The 22,801-nt window shown below is 46.1% G+C and overlaps 1 protein-coding gene across 1 annotated transcript; it reads right to left on the bottom strand.

Moving 5' to 3' along the window:
• Positions 1-3,598: 3,598 nt before the first annotated feature.
• LOC138296204 (uncharacterized) lies at positions 3,599-6,595 on the bottom strand. Its single transcript, XM_069235115.1, has 2 exons — positions 5,976-6,595; positions 3,599-5,754 (listed from the first exon to the last, which is right to left on the bottom strand). Exons 1-2 carry the CDS (start codon positions 6,295-6,297, stop codon positions 4,844-4,846), a joined length of 1,233 nt encoding a protein of 410 aa, XP_069091216.1. The 5' UTR covers positions 6,298-6,595; the 3' UTR covers positions 3,599-4,843.
• Positions 6,596-22,801: the final 16,206 nt, after the last annotated feature.

Raw genomic sequence — 22,801 nt, 5'->3', positions numbered from 1 at the left:
AAGGGGTGTTCCCTCCTAACTGTGATTCAGTATGGTATGTGACAATCGTTTGTGACATCAATTGTGCCTGCTAGCAATTGACCATTATTGACACTCAAAAGGAGGTGATAACTGATTCGTAACGGGGAATGTGTCCCTTGAGGACCCCTTCCCGTTTGAGAATCATATTAGGAAGCCTTGTGGGAGTAGGCCATGGTCCTTGGGGGACTGCAGGCAGTGGCCCACCCGACATCTTCCAAAATGTGAATGTTTAGTTTTAAAAGCAGCATCATTTCCTTTAAATTTAAGGAGCACAAACATACATAAAAATAACCCACGGTGATAGTCACCTACAGTTCCTTGCAGGCCACAATCCATGTATTTGTAGCCAATCACAGGGGGTCTCAAATAGTGACCAGCCTAATCATAATTCATTAGGCAGGGTGTTCTGCGACCCACTGCACATATGATTTTGCAAAATAATCTATCAGTACAAATGTTGCATCCCAAAATCAGAGACGGTCACAAAAAATAGATGCGCCATTCACGAATATGTTGAGCGACTGATCTCATCATACATCTGGACGGAAGTCCAATAATGGCAGCTTGTGCAACACATGTGTGTTTCTTTAGGATCTCACGATTTAAAATTGAGCTAGCCCAATTTCAATATTGATTTACAGTCCATGGTTCATCAATAAAGCCCTATGAGGCTCAAAATATAGTGCATAAAATTAAGAGCTGCTCATCACTCATTTGGCATTAACTAAAGTACTCAGTCTTTTTAATGGGTGGAACCTCAAAGAATATAAGAATGCACCAATATTCCTGGCAAGGGAATGTTGAGAGGTTTTTATGGAATAATGTTCCAACTTTTTAGAACTGATTGATTTTGCAGAACTTCTCATGAGAGTTGGCATATTTAGAACACACTGGGGACTAACTAACAAAATTAAGGCTGCCCACTTTCTAAATAGCTAGTCTGTAGTTGCTGTCTATATTTTCCTCTTTGTACTCAGTACATTACCACTACAACCCTTCCTTCTCTATACATTCCCAAAACCATTATGTCCTCTCACTGTATTCCAGCAGTTTCAGGGATAAAAGCTACGCTTTTATTTGAGCTGCAGATTACATGTTTAATATGACATATCACATCATTAGCCTGCAGAAGAAATAAAATGAGCATAACTAGCCATGATACATTTCTGGAACCATTACTGCCTTTGAGAGACGAAATCACCTACAGAGGCAGTGAAGGGAAGGGAGATGAGAACTGAAAGGACAGATTTTTTTCTTATTCTCTGTAAAAAAAGATAGAGCTCCAACTTACTTGTGTGCACGTTGTCTATGGCATATTTATGACTTGAGGTCTTCAGGTCACACTCCTGCCTCCTAGAGAGCCCTGGATGAAGTTATTTATTGTATTTATTTCATTTCTCTGCCACAGACTCCTTGCAATCCGGGAAAAGGGGATTTCTTTTGCAATGCCGCATTCTCTTAATAAAATGTGATCTCTCGTAACATGCTTCTCAACCAACCCTTAACAATTTAGTCATAGAGTGGGGCGTGGTCAGTAAGGCCTTCTGATCACACCCCACAATTTGAGTATATAGGAAAGGGTGGAGTAATAATATCTGAGTGGCATGAAGTTTTTAGAAACCCGGGCTGAACAGAAAAATGCTCCAGGCTGTTTACTATCAGCGCTCCTGGTGGAGGAGGAGATAAGCCAGGGACGTCACTGCTTTCTGACAAAACATAAGGGCTTTGCGTGGGCAAGCCCTGTCAGCCCTACTGTGCAGCTTTCAGCCACAAACTGATGCAGGTGCAGTGGGGCTTTTGAAAGTGCACAACTTTCACTCGGAAAATGTTGTGCAGAAAATGTTTTACTTTCATAATGTATTTAAATATATGCTTCACTAGAGAGGCCAGAAAGGGCTAAGGCGCAGCCCCTTAGCCCGTGAACACCAGCCGCCCCTGCTTGATACTCCCAAACTACATTTATCTTTTCCCTGCTTCACCAGTGTAATTCTTACCTCTCTTTATCCATTGCCAGTTTAGCTTTGTTTTATTCCCATATCGGTAGACAACTTCCACATACAGCCCTTTTCTTTCACCGCCAGTGTACACAGGCAGTCACAGACACATGCATCAATAAGGACAGATGGTGTGCAGAGCCCATACATCACATGGAAGGCAATGACCACAAACATCAAAGCGCACAAGCAGACAGTATGCAGAGACAGCTCAATACTTGGGCATACATTGTGTAGAAACAGCCTCGGACAAAGGCAGATAGTGCCTATCCACAATTGTAGATTTATATGTGAGTAAACCTACCCATGTAAATTTACAATTACACTTTGTAGTAAATGTACTACTTTTTGCTATTCACCATAACCAAGTGCAAATTTACTAAAAAGTCTAGAATTGAAGTCTCTACTCCCTGCAGTAGGGCATGGAGTGTAAAGGCATTATGGCTAAAAAGAATCCAAAACAGTAGTAAATGAGCTCCTTCTGAGACCTGGAGTACATCCAGCACCATACATGGCCAGTCACTGGTACTAAAATACCCTCCCATAAAATAATGAAGGCAGGGTGTGAGTAACCAGGAAAGATTAGACCCCCACCTGGGGTCTCCTTCCCAGCGGTGGAGGGACACCCTTTATGTCTTCAGGGTCAATTTAGCAGAGAGTTCACAAATCAGACGGAGTCACCAACTGGAGGAATAAAGAGAAGTTTATTACAAGGATTATACGACCTATACAAACTTGCTCTGGCAGTTACTGATTAAGCACGACTATTGTCGGAACTGTAATTGGAAAAAGTAATATGGCAGCGATAAGCAGATTGCAGCCCAAGGCTGCGAGCACAAGGTCAACCATCAAAGTTCAGGAGGTTTGTCGAGCACATGGCAACATAATAAAGATAAACAGATGCCTAGCAGCTATTGTCTATGATTAGCTTTATGTACATTTTCTCAATCCCTCCTTTTGCCATTGTGAGGCAAGTTTGAACGTCATTCAGTGTCTATGTTAATGGACATAAGGCCATTTATCTCCTGCTCAAGGGACAGCATAACCGTGTGTTGAGGAGGGCGAACAGGCCAGGGGGCAAGGGATGCCATACAGCAACCGCACAAAGCAAATAGGCACTGTACACAAAGACAACAGGTGAGGAATACAGCAGCAAGCACAAAAAGGAATATTAGTATCTTCCAGCCCCATTGGGAAATCAAGCCCCAAAACCAGTCGGTCAAGGACCATGGGCCAGATGTAGCAAAGGTTTGTGACTCGCAAACGGGCAGAATCGCAATTTGCGACAGTGCAAAATTGGAAATGGGATGCAAAAAGCCCATTTCCGACTCGCAAAAAGCGATGGGACCCGTTTGCGAGTCGCATCCGTTGCGACCCCATTTTGCGACCCGCAAATACCAAGTCGCAATTTGCGAGTCGCAAACCTTATGCAATTGCAACTCGCAAATTGCGACTAGTCGCAAAAAGGCCATTTTGCATGTCCCATTTACCACTAACTCAGAGCAGGTGGTAACCATTACCAAAGTATAAAAGGAGACCCAGAAGGCATCTGGGTTACACAAGATGGCGGAGATATACCTGATAGCAGTGAGAAGGAGAGTCCACGCAGCCCAGCAGAGGAGGAGGAGGGGCCACAGACAGGAGAAGATATATAGAACAAGGCAGACTCTTTTTCAGCAAACTGAGGATGAGATCTATGACAAATACCGCCTTAGCAGCGCAGCCATCCTAGAATTAATAGATTTACTCAAACCACAGCTAGAGCACCAAACTCTGCGTGGCTGCGCCATCCCTACGCATGTGCAAGTGCTATGCTCACTGCACCTCTTGACCTCAGGGAGCTATCAGGGGGTCATTGCTGTGGCAGGTGGGGTATCCCAAAGTGCAGTGTCAAGGTTCCTCAGGGCCTTCCTAGATGCCTTAGTCACGCACATGTCCCACTTCATATACTTACCAAGGAATGAGGCAGAAATGAATAGCACCAAGCTGGACTTTTACCGCATTGCCCACTTTCCCCATGTCATAGGGTGTGTAGATGGGACACACATTCAAATATGCCCCCCTGCTAATCTAGAACACATTTTCCGCAACAGAAATGTACCCACTCACTCAATATTCAGGTTGTTTGTGACGCCCATTATGTCATCACTGACATTGTAGCTAAGTTTCCAGGCAGTACCCATGACTCATACATTTTTAGGCATAGTGGGATACATCAACGCCTGGAACGTGGGGAATTCGGAGACGGTTACCTCCTAGGTAGAGCCACAGACACTTGCAGACATACAGTACACACAGGTCACTGTGCACGACAATCTGGACTTCCTAACAGTGTACTTTTGTGCCCAACAGGTGACAGTGCATATGCTCTCAGGCCTTGGATCATGACTCCGTTTTTAACACCCAGCAATGATTCAGAGAGGCAATACAACAGTGCACATAAGAGGACCAGGAACCTCATTGAGCGCACTTTCGGACTCCTGAAGGCAAGATTCAGATGCCTCCACCGCAGTGGAGGTGCCCTTCAATACACCCCCATTACCGCATTTAAAATTGTGGTCGCATGCGCCATCCTCCACAACATAGCCACCCAACGTGGGCTACCTCTCACCCCTGCAGACCCAGATCCTGATGATGAAGAGCAAGAACAACCACATCGCCATCATGGGGATAGGAGTTTGGCAAATCAAGGCAGACTGAGACGGGAACACATTGCAACACAATATTTTGGACGGTACGTGTCAACTCCAACCATACTCACCTATTAACCAAAAACTCCATTTGTTAAGTGGCAAAAAAATAACTGTTTTATTAGTGTATTAAATAAACTATTCACAAGTGAAGATTGTCCATGGGCAGTAAAATGCCAACCAGGCATGTGGCACATTAACGTCATTTGCCACATTTAATGGTCCAGGGTGATCTCTAAGACCTTCTGCCCCTCCTGCCAGCCTGGCTGGTCCCTGCTGTTCCGTGGTGCTCTGCCTGCCACTCCTGAGCACCCTGCTGTCAGTGACAGAGACACTGCTCACTGTTGAGCCCTCCTCACTGTCCTGGGGTGTTTCCCCTGTGGCCCTCGACATTTCCCGTGTCTCCATCAGTTCGATAATGTGGGTGAGACGTCCCAGGCCCCTTGCCACATCCCCAGCGAAATGGCCCATCTCCACTTGCAGCCCAACTGTCCTCCTCGACAGGCCTGTGGTATTCATGGCGAGCCTGCCGATGGATGTGGCCATCCTGTCCAGTCTGTGCATGATCTGCCGATCCCTGCGCCGCCCACCCTCTGCCTGGGCCAGTAGTCCTCCCGCCAGTTCCCTCATGGCAAGGGCAAGGTCCCCAGTGTTACTGCAGATCATGTCCATCCGTGTGTTGAGGTACTGCATGCTGGCATGTTTGTTGCGCACAAAGCGGTGCAGCACACCACTAATTCTGCCCAAAATTCTGTTCTGCAGGCGCTGACCACGCAGCAGATGTGCCTCACTGGTGGTTGGAGGAAGTAGCCCGGATGCAGACTGCAGCCCAGATGGTATTGACCTGCGACGCCTGCGCAGCGGTGGCTGCCCTGTGCTTCCACCTGTCTCCTCCCTGCCTGTTGCTGGGGCAGCCTCTTGCGGAATTGTTGCAGCAGGTGTGGCTACTGCAGGGATGCTGCTGACTGTGCAGGTGGGGGTGCTGGGGGGTCCTGGGGTGTCCTCATGGGCCTGGGTGCTTGGAGTGTTGGTGGTGTCTTGCTGGAGACCTGTGGGACATGGGGAACAGACTGTCAGTGTCTACTATCTATTGCACACTTCCTAATAAACATTTGCCTATGAACTGCCTACTTGACTACATTTCCCATAATGCATCATTCTGGCATTTGCTACCCTGAAATGGAGCTATTTTGGTTGTGCATGCCCCTGAGTACATGGTGGGTGGGGGTATGGCATTGATAGGGGTACAGGCATATCACATGGTACTCACCGGTTGATGTGCTGGGCTCTGAGGTGTCCAGGTCCCCAAATCCAGTCACTGCCTCCTGCTCCAAGGTTTCTTCCACCCTTTCTTCCAGGGGTGTGGGTGGTGGCACAGACGATGGTCCCCCTCCTGTGCCTCTCATCTCCCGGAGCCTTTCAGCCACCCTCTCCTTGGTCCGTGAGCGGAGGTCATACCACCTCTTCTTGATGTCGTCGATGGTCCTATGGCTCACCCCCAGGGAATTGATCTTGTCCTGGATGTCCTGCCACAGTTGTTTTTTTGTGGCCTCAGGAACATTGTGGGCTGCTCTCCATGTGGGGCCCTCCATGGCAGCTGCTGTTTGTCCTGTGTGAAATTCAACAGTTATAAAAGGGTGTGGTCCTCCCTCCTCGCAGGTGTAGTTGTAAACTTCCTGGCTGTGATGTCATCATCATGTGCCAGGAAGTGTTTCCAGAGTGTTCTGGTGTGGTTTCTGGAGTGTTCTGCTGCACCTGTAAGCAATTTTCAAGGTAATCGCAATTTGCGACACCTACTCGCTAATTGCGAGTTCGTTTTTTGCACACTCGCAAAAAGCGACCTCGCAATCTGCGGACTCGCACACTGCGTTGCGAGTCCGGGTGCGAGTCGATATTTCGGAACGTTTTTTTTCCTTGCATTACAAATTGCGACTCGCATTTTGCGAGTCGCATGAACTCGCAAAATGCGAGTCGCAATTTTTTGTTTTGCTACATCTGGCCCCATGTTCCTTCGTCTTGGTGTATTGTGGAAGCTATCATATGCAAGCTTTGAATAGCTTTATACACTGAAGGGGCATTGTCTGGTATATAAATGCAGCAGCTCGATCCGATCAAAGTACACACTCCACCACGGTCTGCCAAGATAATGTCAAGAACCATTCTGTTTTGAAGAGTAACAAGGCGGTCAGCAGCGAGCTCTGCAGTGATGTTACTCAGAGCTCCTGCTGTTTCATTTATTGTTGCTTCCACAACTCGTGTGAGATTTCTGATATACCTACTGTTCATCATAGGGCCCCAAAATGGAAGGACTCCTTTAAAGTAGTCCAATGCTTCTTGTGCTGGGGTATCTTCTGCAGATATTACCCCTCTCCGAGTCCTGTGGTGTGAGGGCCAGCTGTGTAAGTTGGTGGTAGTAACCAAGCAATGTAACACGTGCCGGTCCAGGTGGGTACCAAGGAGGTGTAGGCATTATTACCACAAACAAAATATGAGTTTCGCGATGGTATCATGGTAGGCCAATTAGTTCCATTCAATATTACTGTAGCATTACAGTTACTGGCACCTACACTTCTATTACCACTTTTCTGAAAACAAAGTGGAGCCTTGACCTGTGTTACAAAAAATCTTCGGCCAATCCGGGTTGTGGTATTAAAGGATAAAAAATATATGTCAGTAGACCTATTTCGTCGGTCAGCATATTCTGACTTTTCTTCCTTTGTTCCATAAACTCTCGTTCTAGTGGGCCAGCATAACCGGTATAGGTGGGTGACCAATAGTCCGGAATTAGTAGCATCCATTGAGGTAGCCCAAATGGCTGATAGTTCATACCAGGCGCTGCAGGAGCCATCAAAAGAAAAAGGGAATGCAATCTGTGGCAACCTTCTTTGCACGGAACTCGGTAGCAAGCCACATATCCAACAATTTGTTCTATTTACAGCCAGCTGATGTTGATGTAACATAGATATGAAGGTATTGTTTTCATATTCCTTACGTCGTCCTTCCTCATGGGGTGGTAAGGAAACATCGCTGTGTTCTGGAGGCATAGGCGTAGTTGGTGGGACCTCTGAATCAGAATCATGTATTACCCACCCAATGCAGGACAGAAGTACCAAAAATAGTATTGTGATGGTGAGACAAGCGATACATGGGCCTAATAGTCTTTTTAAATTACTTATTTTCTTCTTTTTCCTCTTGTCTTCTTGTATAATATCCATTTCTCTTTATTGCTTGTCCCACTAGCAGTTCAGTCCAACCTAGGTGCTGCCCGTGACTGGTGGTTGCTTCACTGTCAGGTGATTCCAGCAGTCCTATTGACACACTCCGGTCCGCCCTGACAGTCAAAATCACGGCCCTGCAGCTATCGTCATACTTAATACAGGGGACAAGCAATCAGTTCATTGTTCATTTTCTTATTTTCGTGGGCGGAAACTGTATCTTGTGGACTGTGGTATGGTCAGGAAACAATTGTTCAGTGTGACCTAAATCTGAGGGAACCTCCTGCAGCACACTGTCGTTCTGTTTTTTATCACTCCGTGTAGTGTTGCTGAAATGGTCCTCAGTCGTCAGGTGGTCACCACTTTTTATTTCATCAGAGGGTACGAGTAGGGGTACTTTCTTACAGTGGGATGCATGTATCCAGTTCTTAGCTCCCTCGACTTTAACTGCTGTTCGATTAGCAAGGAGGACCTGTCGCGGACCTTTCCATCGAGGTTCGAGACTCTTTTTCCACTGGAAATTCTTTGTGAGGACCCAGTCTCCAGGTCGTATCTTGTGGCCTGGATCAGTGGATACAGATGGGAGTGCTTCACGCACCTGTTGGTGAATAGAACGCAAAGAATTAGTGAGTTAAATTAAATAGTCCATCAAAACAGGATGTTCTAGTTCTGAGTACTTGTGAGGTTGAGGGACCCCCCAGACATTTGCTGGCCTACCCATCACTATCTCATGGGGTGACAACCCTGATCTAGAGTGAGGCGTCATCCTGACAGACATTAAAGCCAGGGGCAACGCGTCCGGCCACCGTATACCACGTTCTGCGCATATTTTTGACATCTTCAATTTAAGTGTGCCATTATATTTTTCAACTAGTCCTGCTGACTGGGGGTGGTTAGCTGCATGAAACTTCTGGCGGAGGCCCAACCCTTCACACACCCTTTTCATCACCTGCCCTACAAAATGACTCCCATTATCTGACCAGGCACACCTTGGGACCCCAAACCGTGGGAAGAACTCCTTCAGAAGTACCTTTGCAGTGGTAAGGGCAGTATTATCTTTAGTAGGGTAAGCTTCTACCCACTTACTAAACATACATACCACAACTAGGACATATTTTAAGTTGTTACACCTTTCCATCTCAATATAATCTATTTGTAGTACTTCAAAGGGATACGTTGGTGGGGAAAAATGCCCAGCGGGGACTGAGGCACCCTTCCCTATGTTATGTTGTAAACAAATCATGCAGGATTGAACCAGTTGGTCAGCTACTCTTCTGATATTTTTATTAGACCAAACCGGATCAAGCAAATCACAGATGCTTTTCGCACTAACGTGTGCAGGACCATGGGCCATAGTCACTATTGGCAGCACGAATGCATCGGGTAACATCCATCTTTCCCTCTGTGACAGATCTGTCCACCACGGCGTATTTTCATCTAACTTGGCCTTCCCTTCTTCCCATTCCTTTCTCTCCTGTTCAGTTGCCTCATCCTGTATCTTCCTGACACTCTCTACCGTGTTCCCAAATATTTCATGGGGACGAACCTTCTCTGTACTATATACCACATACATGTGTCCTGTCTTTGCATACGCTGTGTCTTTTGCTGTCTGATCGGCTCGGGCGTTGCCCTGTCCACTTTCATCTGTAACCTTTTTTGTGTGCACTACACTTCATGATAGCCATTGTTTTGGGCAACGCCAGGGTAGAAAGTAAGTTAGTTATAAGGGTCCCATGTTGAATACGTGTCCCCTGTGAAGTGAGAAATCCTAGTTCTGCCCACAAGCGACCAAAATTGTGTGCTACGCCAAATGCATACTGACTGTCCGTGTAAACATTCACATTAAGTCCTTTACTTAACTCACAGGCTCGTGTTAGAGCTATTAATTCTGCGGCCTGAGCAGAGTTGTGTGGTATTCTAGCTGTTTCAACTACAGTGGTAGCTGTTGCAACTGCATAGGCTGCAGAGGTAGTGCCATCGGGTAGCTTGATGCATGAGCAATCTACGTATAATATGCCATCAGGGTCTCTCAGTGGAGTGTCCTGTAAGTCCACTCTCCCTTTTGTTTCATCCTCCGTCCGGAGAATGCAGTCATGTATGTCATCATAAGAATCTTCAGTTTTTTCATTAATTGGCAATAAAGTGGCAGGATTGAGCGTGTTGCACCTTTTTAATGTTATATGACTAGCTAAAAGTGTCAGTTCATAAGTAGTTAATCGTGCATTAGTAAGATGCTGTGTTTTTGTTTTGTTCAATAATGCGTCAACAGTGTGTGGGACCAACAGGGTGAGGGGTGAATCCATGACTATCCCGGCCGACTGGCGCACTGCGACCGCTGCAGCGGCTACTGCCCGTAGACAGCTCGGGAGTGCACGGGCCACTGGATCCAGTAGGGCCGAAAAATAAGCACAGGGGCGTTGTTTGCCGCCATGCTCTTGGGTTAACACTGATAGTGAACATCCATTTCTCTCGCTCACATATAACTGAAAATCTTTACGATAATCAGGCGTACCCAGTACAGGTGCTGTGCAGAGAGTATTTTTCAATTCATCAAAACCAGACTGAAAATCATCATTCCATTCAATCTTTTTCAGGACAATCTTTGTGGGTGAGATGCAAAAATGGTTTTATCAAAAGAGAATAATTAGGAATCCATTGACGACAGAAGGAGGTAATACCTATAAAGGCCCTAACCTCTCTCTGTGTCCTTGGAACCGGTATGTCTCGTATAGCTTGTATTCTCTCAGCCGTCAACGTACGTCCCTCCTTAGACTGGAGGTGTCCTAGGTATATAACCTCCTGTCTACAATACTGCAATTTGGAGAGGGAGACCTTATGGTGATGGTGTGCAAGATGTTTCAATAAGGCTACAGTATCTGTTTTACAATTTTGTTCTGAAGTGGATGCTATTAAAAGGTCATCCACATATTGAACCAGCGTCGAGGAGCAAAGAAAAACAAGGGTATCCATTTGGCCCTTGAGGGCCTGGCTAAAGATGCTAGGTGATTCAGTATAGCCTTGTGGAGCGCGACAGAACCGGAAACTGCGACCACCCAGTGAAAACCCAAAGATGTGTCTGCTATCTGGATGAATAGGAATGCTAAAGAATGCATTCTTAAGATCGATAACAGAGAACCAAGTAGCGGAGGCAGGTATCATTGTTAATAATGTCGTAATGTCAGGAACAACAGGGAACTGGGGTATTACAATCTTATTGACCACCCGTAAATCAATAACAAATCGGAGTCCTGGAGACGCGGTGCCATCAGATAATTTTTTATGAACAGGAAGGACAGGACTGTTACAATCATTACCACGCATTTCTTCAATGACACCCAAATCAATCAACTGGGTCACAATATTTTTGAGTTGTTGTTTAATGTGTTGGTATAATTTGTATTGGGGAAGTCGAGGCAATTTGGCATTGGCTTTCGTTTTTTTCTCGTTCTTTTCTTATTCTTCTATCTCCCTGTTCTCATAATATTGGGCCATTGTCAGTATTCCAGTGGCAGTAGAGACTGGCCACGTACTTTCACACAATTTAAATTTTCCCTTTATGTCTGGTAATAAATTGTCCACGAATTTGTCAACAAAGAGTCTTATCCCCCCTTCAGTAGTCATGTCTTGGCCGCTGTAATCAGAAAAGACACCCTCAAACCTTGTATAAAAGTCTGAAACACCCTCGTCCTTTTTCTGTTTACAGGCGGCCAATTTATCCCAATTTATCCTGTGTGGTGCAAGTATGGTCTTCATTAAATCCAAAATACGCAGTGGGAGAGCCAATATAAGTGGGTCTGGTTTCGCTCCCCCAACCCTGTCTCTTTCTGCTGCTTGCAATTGGTCCCACATGCCCCCTAGTTCAGCATGGTCGTGCCTCCGTATTTTTGACCATACTTCCTGCGGGACTACTGCTGCCATTAACATGTCAATATCGGACAACGTCATAGTACATGATTCAAGAATTTGTTGCAATTCTTTATAATATCCTGCAGGGTTCTTACGGGGGTCTGGTAAGACGGCTTTTAGGGTATAGGTTTCAGATCTTTTCCATGGGGTGTGTACCCACATTTGTTGAAAATGCCCTGCTGTAATAACTTGGCCAACGGCATCCATCACCGGTTCTCGCCAAACCGGCGGAACCTCTCTCATGGGAAACATGGATGCCCTTATAGAAGGGCTACATGTCCACAGGCGGTCCCTATATACAAGAAGAGTAACAACATAATCATGTAGACCAGAACCAAACGGCAGCCCAGTAGAGGCGCGTTTTCGGAGGTCCACCAGTCCCGCGGGAGCTGAGGAACCATCATCCTCGGTGGCTGCTTGTAACTGAACTAAACTATCCCATTGTTTCATAGTGTGGACAATGTCCCTGACCCCATAGTCATTCCAATTAGTCATCCACCTCTGTGTCATTTCTTCAATGACATCTTCCTCTTGTGAATTAGAGAACAAATGTCCACGCAGGGTGCGCTTTCGCGGGGTCATGGGGCGGGGGGTATGTGTGGTGTCTAAACAGGAGTCAGGGGTGGGCCAAACGGGGGCCAGTCGAGGGGTGGGTACAGTCGGGAGGGGTGTATCCTCTATAGGTCTGGTGACAGGAGGGGTGGTGGTGGTTGGCGGAGCACTCGCCTGAGATCCAACCGGGGGTGGCACAATAGGGTCACCTGGTGCAGGTTGAGGATGTAGTGTAGGATATATTGGTGGAGTATATAACGGGGGTTTATCTAACATATCGTTTAAAAGGGGGTCTTCCTCTTGTGGCTTATCCACTACTGTCCTGGAAGGGTAACACTTATCAGTTTGTAAGTGAAGCCTTCGGTCATGTTCTAAAATTTTCTGTTGATGTTCAGCTACGTCAGAGTCAGATACCTTTTCAGTCACCGTTCTGGTCTTATGTCTCTGTAATTCTTTCTCTGCCTTCCTACGTCTTTGGTCTGCTTCTTTCTGCCAAGTCCGTAGTGAATCAAACATCCCTGGTCTACTTTTTGTCACAAACAAACGTTCCTGTAAATAGTCTAATTTATCTTTATCAAATGTCCCGTGAATAGGCCATTGTAAATCAGAACTACCTTTGGTTCTTTTTCTCCATATATCAGACCAAATAATCTGACCTATGCCATATTTGACATATATATCATAATTCGGAGTCCCGGCCGGAGGAGCGGGCATGTTTCCTCCAGGCGGGAGTCCCTACTGCAAAGACAACAACATAATTTCCTGAAACAACTGAACGCTGGCATTTTTTTAGTATTAAAATTTTAAAAATACTTACATCAGTGGTTTAAATACACCAAATAAATGGCAAATATGCCTTATGCTTCCTATATATTTAAATGACAACTAGGGTCAGTCTTACCACTGATGTTGATCTTTGCAAAGAGCGATAGAAACGGTACAATACTCACAGACCGATTTTAGACAGGAATCTTTCAACTCCCGTCCTTACCTGACACTTCTGTTAAAGTCCAACAGTTGGGGACTCCAGTAGTTCACGGAAAACAGAGACCCGAATTCAGACAGCGCCAGGAGAAGTCGAGCCGGCTGGAAGACACACAGTAGAGATCCGCAGGTCCACGACAGAGAACGGAGCACAGAATCTGGTGTGGGGCGCCTCCTTTGGAAGTCCAATCGTGAGTCCTCCGTCACTGGGCCGGTCCCCTGGATGCCTGACTCGGGTCCCAGTTCGGGCGCCAACTGAGGAACCAGGAAAGATTGGACCCCCACCCGGGGTCTCCTTCTCAGCGGTGGAGGGACACCCTTTATGTCCTCAGGGTCAATTTAGCAGAGAGTTCACAAATCAGACGGAGTCACCAACTGGAGGAATAAAGAGAAGTTTATTACATGGATTATAGCTTAAGCTAATACAGAGTCCCAGGACAGTCAAGTGACTATCCTACGGAGGCTGCCCCTTCACTCTGGTGCACCCAACCTTATATATACACAAAACTGCTTAGTCAGAGGACAACTCTACCCCTATCGTATTCAAGGTCCTCTGCGGTCTTCAGAATATTTCAGGGATACACGTGTGGTGGGAGAAGGTACAGAAGCAGCTGGCAGGAGGTGGCAACGACCTGTACAAACTTGTTTCAATCATCAAAGTTCAGGAGGTTTGCCGAGCACATGGCAACATAATAAAGATAAACAGATGCCTAGCAGCTATGGTGTATGATTAACTTTATGTACATTTTCTCAGGTGTTGAAATCGAAAACCACATCAAATTTAGTTTCATTTTAAATATATATATAGATCAAAAATAAAGATTACTTTATAATACAATATTTTAATGCCAAACACTCAAAAGTTGATGGGAGGAATGCTTGCAATAGGTGTATCAGTGGCAATCGCTTGGAGTAGCATTCCAACCCTTCATACTTTTGCCCCTCATGCGACTCCAGATTAGAATGAGTCATATCCATACCAGCCTTGGACTGCTCTAAGAGGCGCAGACCAGTCCAAACTGCCAAGCATGTCCCTTGCTGAACTAGAGCACAAGCAACCTAAGACAGGTTGTGCCCTGATTGGCGTTCATCAGTTTGGTGCAGCTTGGTTCCAGTAGCACAGTGAGCATGATACCCAGATCTGTGCATGTCCTTTGCTTCTTAGGGCGTTACATTAAACACACAAAAGATGATGAGAGGAAATCTTGCAGTAAGCCTAACTACTGGTAATTGCTCGGGTAGCATTGTAACTCGTTGTTCTTTAGCCCATCCTGCCACCTTAGAATAGACTCGGCCATATGCAAATCAGTCTTGGTCTTGCTGCAAAAGGAACAGCCCAGCCTGAACCACTAAGCCACTGGTCAGACTTCTAGCAAACATTCCTCTCATCACTGTTTATGTGTTTAAAATATTTAAGAGTGTTTTAATTTAAAAGTTAATGTAACTTTAATTAGAAACAATTATTGCATAACAAGTAAAAGTAAAAATAATTTTGAATTTAATGTATTATATTTAAGCATGACAACCGGCACCCACCCCTTCCAGTACATTTTCACTATATCACCCATTACTATACCTAAGGTTATCATAGAGGGCATCTAGGCCGATATTGGATCCTATATTTGGAGTGGACGCAAACCCAGGATTCGAGCATCCTGACTTTAGAGGAACACATCAGCAGGAGGCCTCGGGCTTCCTCACATGTGCTCCTATAGCTTGGCCTTTCACCTTCCTCAACTCATGGCACACATGCACCCTGGGCGGGAGGACCCATTGTGGGTGCGTCTGCAAAGCTGACTGCTTCCCTCCCCAGAATCGACATTAACCACTACCGTTCTGCTGTTGATCCTACTTTGCTTTGAACCCAATTTTAAGGGCAACAGTGCTGGCAAATCGGCAGGCACATAAACATTTAGGTGCCCAGCCTTATTTGCATCAAAAGGCCACCCTCTGGTGCAGTGCTGCCCTCTGATTCAGCAGTCGTGCTGCCCTCTGATTCAGCAGTCGGACATTCTGTTGGGAGTCATGGAACGAGCATGATATATGATGGCTTAACCACGTATTTGAAGGTGGGAAATTTGAATCATTCACCTCCCTGAGGACAACATTAGGGCTACAGCCTACGGACCATTGGTGTTACCACCAGTTAACTCTCTGTCTCCGCACTGTCTGCGGCCATTCCCCAATGGAGCTGCCCGTTTCACTCCTGCTCCAGTACTTGCATGCTTGGAGTCTCCACATGGGTGGTGTGTCTGGCTTCCATGCAACACTAATCAAGGCACCAAAAGCAAAAAGAACAGATGATGGACGAAATGCTGAACAATGCAAACATTCACCCCTTGTCACAAAGATCTGTGTTTAATCCATTGTGTTTTTTGCCCACCACCCCATCCCAGTTTGGACCCAGCCATATGCAAATCAGTCTTGACCTTGCTGCCGATGGGAACAGTCCAGTCCCATCTCCCAAGCCAGGTCCTCTCTGAACTGGGAACAAGCAACCTGGGACCGGTTTCGGGTTATCATGCCTCATCATCCAGGCTAGCTTGATTCAACTGATTCAACGGGTGCAGTGAGCACAGGACCCACGTCTGCGCATACTCGTCCCACTTAGGGCAACAAAAGCAAAAAGAACAGATGATGAATGGAATGCTGAACAATGCAACCATTCACCCCAGACACAAAGATCCGGGTTTAATCCATTGTTTGTTGCCCACATGGCAACATTACTACCCAACCACCTCCGCTGGAGGTGGAATGCCACCCACTGTGACCTGTTACATATCTTCTGGTCCTGCCCTTACAGCCTACTGGATGCAGGTATGGCGTCGGATACAGCAATGTAGCCCTGGGCCAGCTAGCTTCCTCCTCACAGCTTACACTTTTACATGATATCTCTGACCTTTCTGACATGACCTTGCATGAACATTGAAAGTTGATAGCCATGCGTAACTCAGCCAAGCTGTATACCCTCTGCCATTGGCAAAAGCCCCGGGTACCCATATTCACTGAATGGCTTCTGGAACACCATTTAGTGACCTGCCATGAAAAAAAATCACATACAAGCTAAATGACCAGTCGAATATTTATTAGGCAGTCTTGGGCCCTTCTTGAGAGTGAGAATGTTCTCCCTACTTGAATGTCCTAGTGGGCATTGGTTTCCACTACTTTGATCCAGGTGCTTGGGGCTGGAGGATGGCTGGTCAACCTCAAGCCTAAGAAGCAACGAGTAACTCTACAACGACCTCTCCCTCATCTCTCTGTGGACATATCCTCTCACGCAACCCCACAACCCGAATGATGGTCTCACATTTCCCCGTAGCCCCTTCTCCTTGTTTGAGGTACCTATCCCCACACTGATCCCCCAGTTTGCTCCCCCATCCAAGTTGCTCCCCGGCCTATAGTTCCCTCAAAATCTTTGGTACCCAATATGTTCTGGTCGCCATTCATTGTATGGGACTTCAGGGATGTACTGGCTCCCAGGTAACTCACTTGGGGCCAGATGTAGCAAAAATAAAAATTGCGACTCGCATTTTGCGAGTTGATGCGACTCGCAAAATGCGAGTCGCAATATGTAATGCCAGAAAAAAAAACGATCCGATTTTGCGACTCGCAGCTGGACTCGCAACGCAGTGTGCGAGTCCGCAGATTGCGAGGTCGCTTTTTGCGAGTGTGCAAAAAACGAACTCGCAATTAGCGAGTAGGTGTCGCAAATTGCGATTTCCTTGAAAATTGCTTGCAGATGCAGCAGAACACTCCAGAAACCACACCAGAACACTCTGTAAACACTTCCTGGCACATGATGATGACATCACAGCCAGGAAGTTTAGAAATACACCTGGGAGGAGGGAGGACCACACCCTTTTATAACTGCCAGTCTTCACACAGAACAAACAGCAGCTGCCATGGAGGGAACCCCAAGAAAGAGGAAGCTCAAATTTTCTGAGAGGGAGCTGGAGGTGCTGACAGAGGAATGCTGTCAGCACCATGATGAGCTTTTTGGGAGAGCAGCCCTCAATGTCCCTGAGGCCACAAAAAAACTACTCTGGCAGGACATACAGGATAAAATCAATTCCCTGGGTGTGAGCCACAGGACAATCGAGGACATTAAGAAGAGGTGGTATGACCTCCGCTCCCGGGCCAAGGAGAGGGTGGCAGAAAGGCTCCGGGAGATGAGAGGCACAGGAGGGGGACCATCATCTGTGCCACCACCCACACCCCTGGAAGAAAGGGTGGAAGGAACATTGGACCAGGAGGCAGTGTGTGGATTTGGGGACCTGGACACCTCAGAGCCCGGCACATCAACTGGTGAGTACCATGTGATAAGCCTGTACCCCTATCAATGCCATACCCCCACCCACAATGTACACAGGTGCATGCACAACCAAAATAGCTCCATTTCAGGGTAGAAATTGCCAGAAAGATGCATTATGGGAAATGTAGTCAAATAGGCAGTTCATAGGCAAATGTTTATTAGGATGTGTGCAATAGATAGTAGACACTGACAGTCTGTTCCCCATGTCCCACACGTCTCCAGCAAGACACCCCCAACACCCCAAGCACCCAGGCCCAGGAGGACACCCCAGGACCCGCCAGCACCCCCACCTGCACGGTCAGCAGCATCCCTGCAGTAGCAACACCTGCTGCAACAATCACGCCAGAAGCTGCCCCAGCAACAGGCAGGGAGGACACAGGTGGGAGCACAGGGCAGCCACCGCTGCGCAGGCGTCGCAGGACAAGACCATCTGGGCTGCAGTCTGCATCCGGGATACTTCCTCCAACCACCAGTGAGGCACATCTGCTGCGTGGTCAGCGCCTGCAGAACAGAATTTTGGGCAGGATCAGTGGAGTGCTGCACCGCTTTTTGCGAAACAACCATGCAAGCATGCAGCACCTCAACAGACGCATGGACATGATGTGCCAGAACACTGGGGACCTTGCCCTTGCCATTAGGGAACTGGCGGGAGGACTGCTGGCCCAGGCAGAGGCTGGGCGGCGCAGAGATCGGCAGATAATGCACCGACTGGACAGGATGGCCACATCGATCGGCAGGCTCGCCATTAATACAACAGGCCTGTCGAGGAGGACAGTTGGGCTGCAAGTAGAGATGGGCCATTTTGCTGGGGATGTTGCCAGGGGCCTGGGACGTCTCACCCACATAATCGAACTTATGGAGACACAGGAAATGTCGAGGGCCACAGGGGAAACACCCCAAGACAGTGAGGAGGGCTCAACAGCGAGCAGTGTCTCTGCCACTGACAGCAGGGTGCTCAGGAGTGGTAGGCAGAGCACCACGGACGCAGCAGGGACCAGCCAGGCTGGCAGGAGGGGCAGGAGATCATAGATAACACCCAGGACCATTAAATGTGGCACATGGCGTTAATGTGCCACATGACTGGTTGGCCTTTTCCTGCCCATGGACAATTTCGACTTGTATATAGTTTCTTAATTACAGTAATAAAACAGTTATTTTTGTTCCACTTAACAAATGGAGTTTTTGGTCAATAGGTGAGTATGGTGGGAGTTGACACGTACCGTCCAAAATATTGTGTAGCAAAGTGGTCCCGTCTCAGTCTGCCTTGATTAGCTATACTCCTATCCCCATGATGGCGATGTGGTTGTTCTTGCTCTTCATCATCCGGATCTGGGTCTGCAGGGGTGAGAGGTAGCCCACGTCGGGTGGCTATGTTGTGGAGGATGGCGCATGCGACCACAATTTAGAATGCGGTAATGGGGGTGTATTGGAGGGCGCCTCCACTGCGGTGGAGGCATCTGAATCTTGCCTTCAGGAGTCCGAAGGTGCGCTCTATCAGGTTCCTGGTCCTCTTATGCGCACTGTTGTATTGCCTCTCTGATTCAGTGCTGGGTGTTAAAAACGGAGTCATGATCCAAGGCCTGAGAGCATAGGCACTGTCACCTGTTGGGCACAAAAGTACACTGTTAGGAAGTCCAGATAGTCGTGCACAGTGACCTGTGTGTATGTCTGCAAGTGTCTGTAGCTCTACCTAGGAGGTAACCGTCTCCGAATTCCCCACGTCCCAGGCGTTGATGTATCCCACTATGCCTACAATTGTATGAGTCATGGGTACTGCCTGGAAACTTAGCTACGATGTCCGTGATGACATAATGGGCATCACAAACAACCTGTATGTTGAGTGAGTGGGTACACTTTCTGTTGCGGAAAATGTGTTCCAGATTTGCAGGGGGGCATATTTGAATGTGTGTCCCATCTACACACCCTATGACATGGGGAAAGTGGGCAATCCTGTAAAAGTCCAGCTTGGTGCTGTTCATTTCTGCCTCATTCCTTGGTAAGTATATGAAGTGAGACATGTGCGTGACTAAGGCATCTAGGAAGGCCCTGAGGAACCTTGACACTGCACTTTGGGATACCCCACCTGCCACAGCAATGACCCCCTGATAGCTCCCTGAGGCCAAGAGGTGCAGTGAGCATAGAACTTGCACATGCGTAGGAATGGCGCAGCCACGCAGAGTCTGGTGTTCTAGCTGTGGTTTGAGTAAATCTATTAATTCTAGAATGGCTGCGCTGCTAAGGCGGTATTTGTCATAGATCTCCTCTTCAGTTTGCTGAAAAAGAGTCTGCCTGGTTCTATATATCTTCTCCTGTCTGTGGCCCCTCCTCCTCCTCTGCTGGGCTGCGTAGACTCTCCTCCTCACTGCTATCAGGTATATCTCCGCCATCTTGAGTAACCCAGATGGCTTCTGGGTCCCCTTTTATACTTTGGTAATGGTTACCACCTGCTCTGAGTTAGTGGTAAATGGGACATGCAAACTGGGCTTTTTGCGACTAGTCGCAATTTGCGAGTTGCAATTGCATAAGGCTTGCGACTCGCAAATTGCGACTTGCTATTTGCGGGTCGCTAAATGGGGTCGCAACGGATGCGACTCGCAAACGGGTCCCATCGCTTTTTGCGAGTCGGAAATGGGCTTTTTGCATCCCATTTCCGATTTTGCACTGTCGCAAATTGCGATTCTCCCCGTTTGCGAGTCGCAAACCTTTGCTACATCTGGCCCTTGGTCTGTTGCTCAATTCCTTCCACGACCTGGAAGGCGTGCTTCTTGAAATGGCAGACAATTACCTGATTTTCTTGTTTTGCATTTTATGTATAGCTATGCACAGACCCATGTGTATATCATTCTAATTCTTGATTAATGATAAATAAGTAAATCATTGAAGCAAAAAATAAATACATAAATAAACATGAGAAACGAGAAGGCCAGCAACACTACACAAAATCAGACCTTGGCATAGAAATCCCCCAACCCACAAGCATCCCAGACACAGGCAACTATAAACACAGGTAGACCTGAACTTTCTCCTACTCACCTTGGACACTACTGTGAATCCGTGCTTTGGACAGTATTTTAGGTCACTCTGCTGATGTAGCTGTTGCATAGACAGGGAGGTGGAAAGATGGTGCTGTTCACATGCATTGGAGCATCCCTAAATCAGCAGGGAAAAAGCTCTGTGTATTTCACCAGTGATTTTAAGAAGCAGTCTGGCTCTAGTCTATGCAATCCATACATTCCCTACTGGATCATCAGAAAGTGACTGTAGAGGACCTGATTATGTACAAAAACCCTTCCCATTCTGTTAAACGATATGGCCAGTAACATAGCTAAGGTCCATTATTTTGAACCTTCCATCAAGTGTTAACTCAGCATCCAAGTAATAACGACTAAATAAGGCACTGTGATCCTCTCATCAAAATATTATACCATCATTCAACACTTATGTTGGACCTATCCACTGTGGTGTTTTGTAGCACAAGCTGTCTGTTTAGACATTTGAGTTAGCTGGTTCTCCCCTACCTGCAAATGTTCTCTATTAAGCTTTTGACCCACTATTCAAGTTCTCTTTAGGGCCAGCAACAAAGTGAATTGTTTCGTTTCATACATACGCCCTTTTATGTGTGTTGTAAATATTGTTCTTCTTCTTTTGTATGAGCACTGGAGACAAAGATGGATTTTTCATGAATTTTGAAAAATAAGTTCATTCTGTAATGAACATCGAACTAATTCACTTGTTTACATTAATTGTTCTCAAGGATTGAATTACTGTTTATTTATTTATTTACACCTTAAAATTGAATTAATGGTTAACCTTCGTGTTTTATTAATCAGTCAACTCAAAACTGATTAAAATAAAATTACTTTGAGAAACATATGGAAAACATCCTTTGTCATCTTGCCTAGCAGATCCAGCAGTTCAGTGTCTGGTGAACTGCCACAAACAATATATGAAGTTTTAGATCTCCAAATTATAATGACACTTGCAAAGATTTACTTGTGGATGCACATTGGCGTATTTGCAATTGTAGAAAGCAGGCTGAAAATCCAATCTCCCCTTCAACTATGTTATTTATTGAGTTTCATACTCTTAAATTGAGCAGTCAAGGTATAAATAAAGGGTCTGATTCACAAAGGCAAACATACACTTGTGTAAGTTTAATATTTTGTTGCTGTTCGCAGACTAGGAGTTAAAAATATGTTTATGCCTACGGAACCTTTTCAGTTGGGAAGGAGATAAAAAGATAGGACAGGCCTATCTTTTCAAGTGCAAAGTTCTTCACCCCGACTGCTGGGTCTCCGCCGTCGCTTACCTACTATTAAGTGGTAGTCTGTTAATAACAAAAATATAGTAAACCTATTTAAAAGTATATGTTTAGTTTTGTGAATCAGTACCAAAGTATCAACAAACACCCATTACTAAATGTTCAAGAACAGGAAGGTCTCACAGAATTGGAGAATGACAAGAATACATTATACCAACAAGAGCAGAAAAGAGGTCATCATAAATACAAATGGCAAAGGGAACTAAGCATATCAACATATCAGTGACACAGCAAGTTACAAAAGAATAGTTATGTCTAAAGTCATCAAAAAATGACAGGGTGAATTACAGAGGCTTTCAAACAATTCAAGGAGCACTAGGTTTCAATAATAAGGATAGGTTTTCCTTTTTTGAGCCGACTCCATCCATTAGTGCCAGAATGACACTTTTTTCCAAAGATACCGAAATCTACTACTTTTCGACAGTTTTGCACAATGAATTTTGCTTTCTTCCCTGACTAAGGCGACATCACTTTTATACCATCCTAAAACAGTTCAACAAAGCATCCCCACATTGTATTATTGACATTAAAGATGTTATCCATCATTTTAATGATTTTCAACATACCAAAATACTCACTCTGCAAGCTTATCCCCTCGCACCAATATGTTAGTATAGGTGACCAATTCATATTAAAAATCTTATTTTTTTCATTCATTACAATTGTATTTACTGCTAAACTCCAGGCACCATAATGGCGGGGGGGAAGGGGGGGCGGGTCATATTTGTCCCACTTATTCCATCATGTGATTCAGTTGAAATAATTGAGATCATGTAAGGAGAAGCAGCTGCAGCCTCCATCCCCAT

Source organism: Pleurodeles waltl, chromosome 5, assembly GCF_031143425.1.
Source record: "Pleurodeles waltl isolate 20211129_DDA chromosome 5, aPleWal1.hap1.20221129, whole genome shotgun sequence".
Lineage (NCBI taxonomy): Eukaryota > Metazoa > Chordata > Amphibia > Caudata > Salamandridae > Pleurodeles > Pleurodeles waltl.
This window is presented reverse-complemented; position numbering and strand designations above follow the sequence as displayed.

What these genes read in the sequence shown, in the direction of transcription:
- LOC138296204 (XM_069235115.1), bottom strand. Translation starts at nt 6,297, where the DNA reads ATGGAGGGCCCCACATGGAGAGCAGCCCACAATGTTCCTGAGGCCACA. An exon ending in AGAGCCCAGCACATCAACCG is followed by an intron (nt 5,755 to 5,975) that starts GTGAGTACCATG and finishes CATGTCCCACAG; the next exon opens with GTCTCCAGCAAGACACCACC.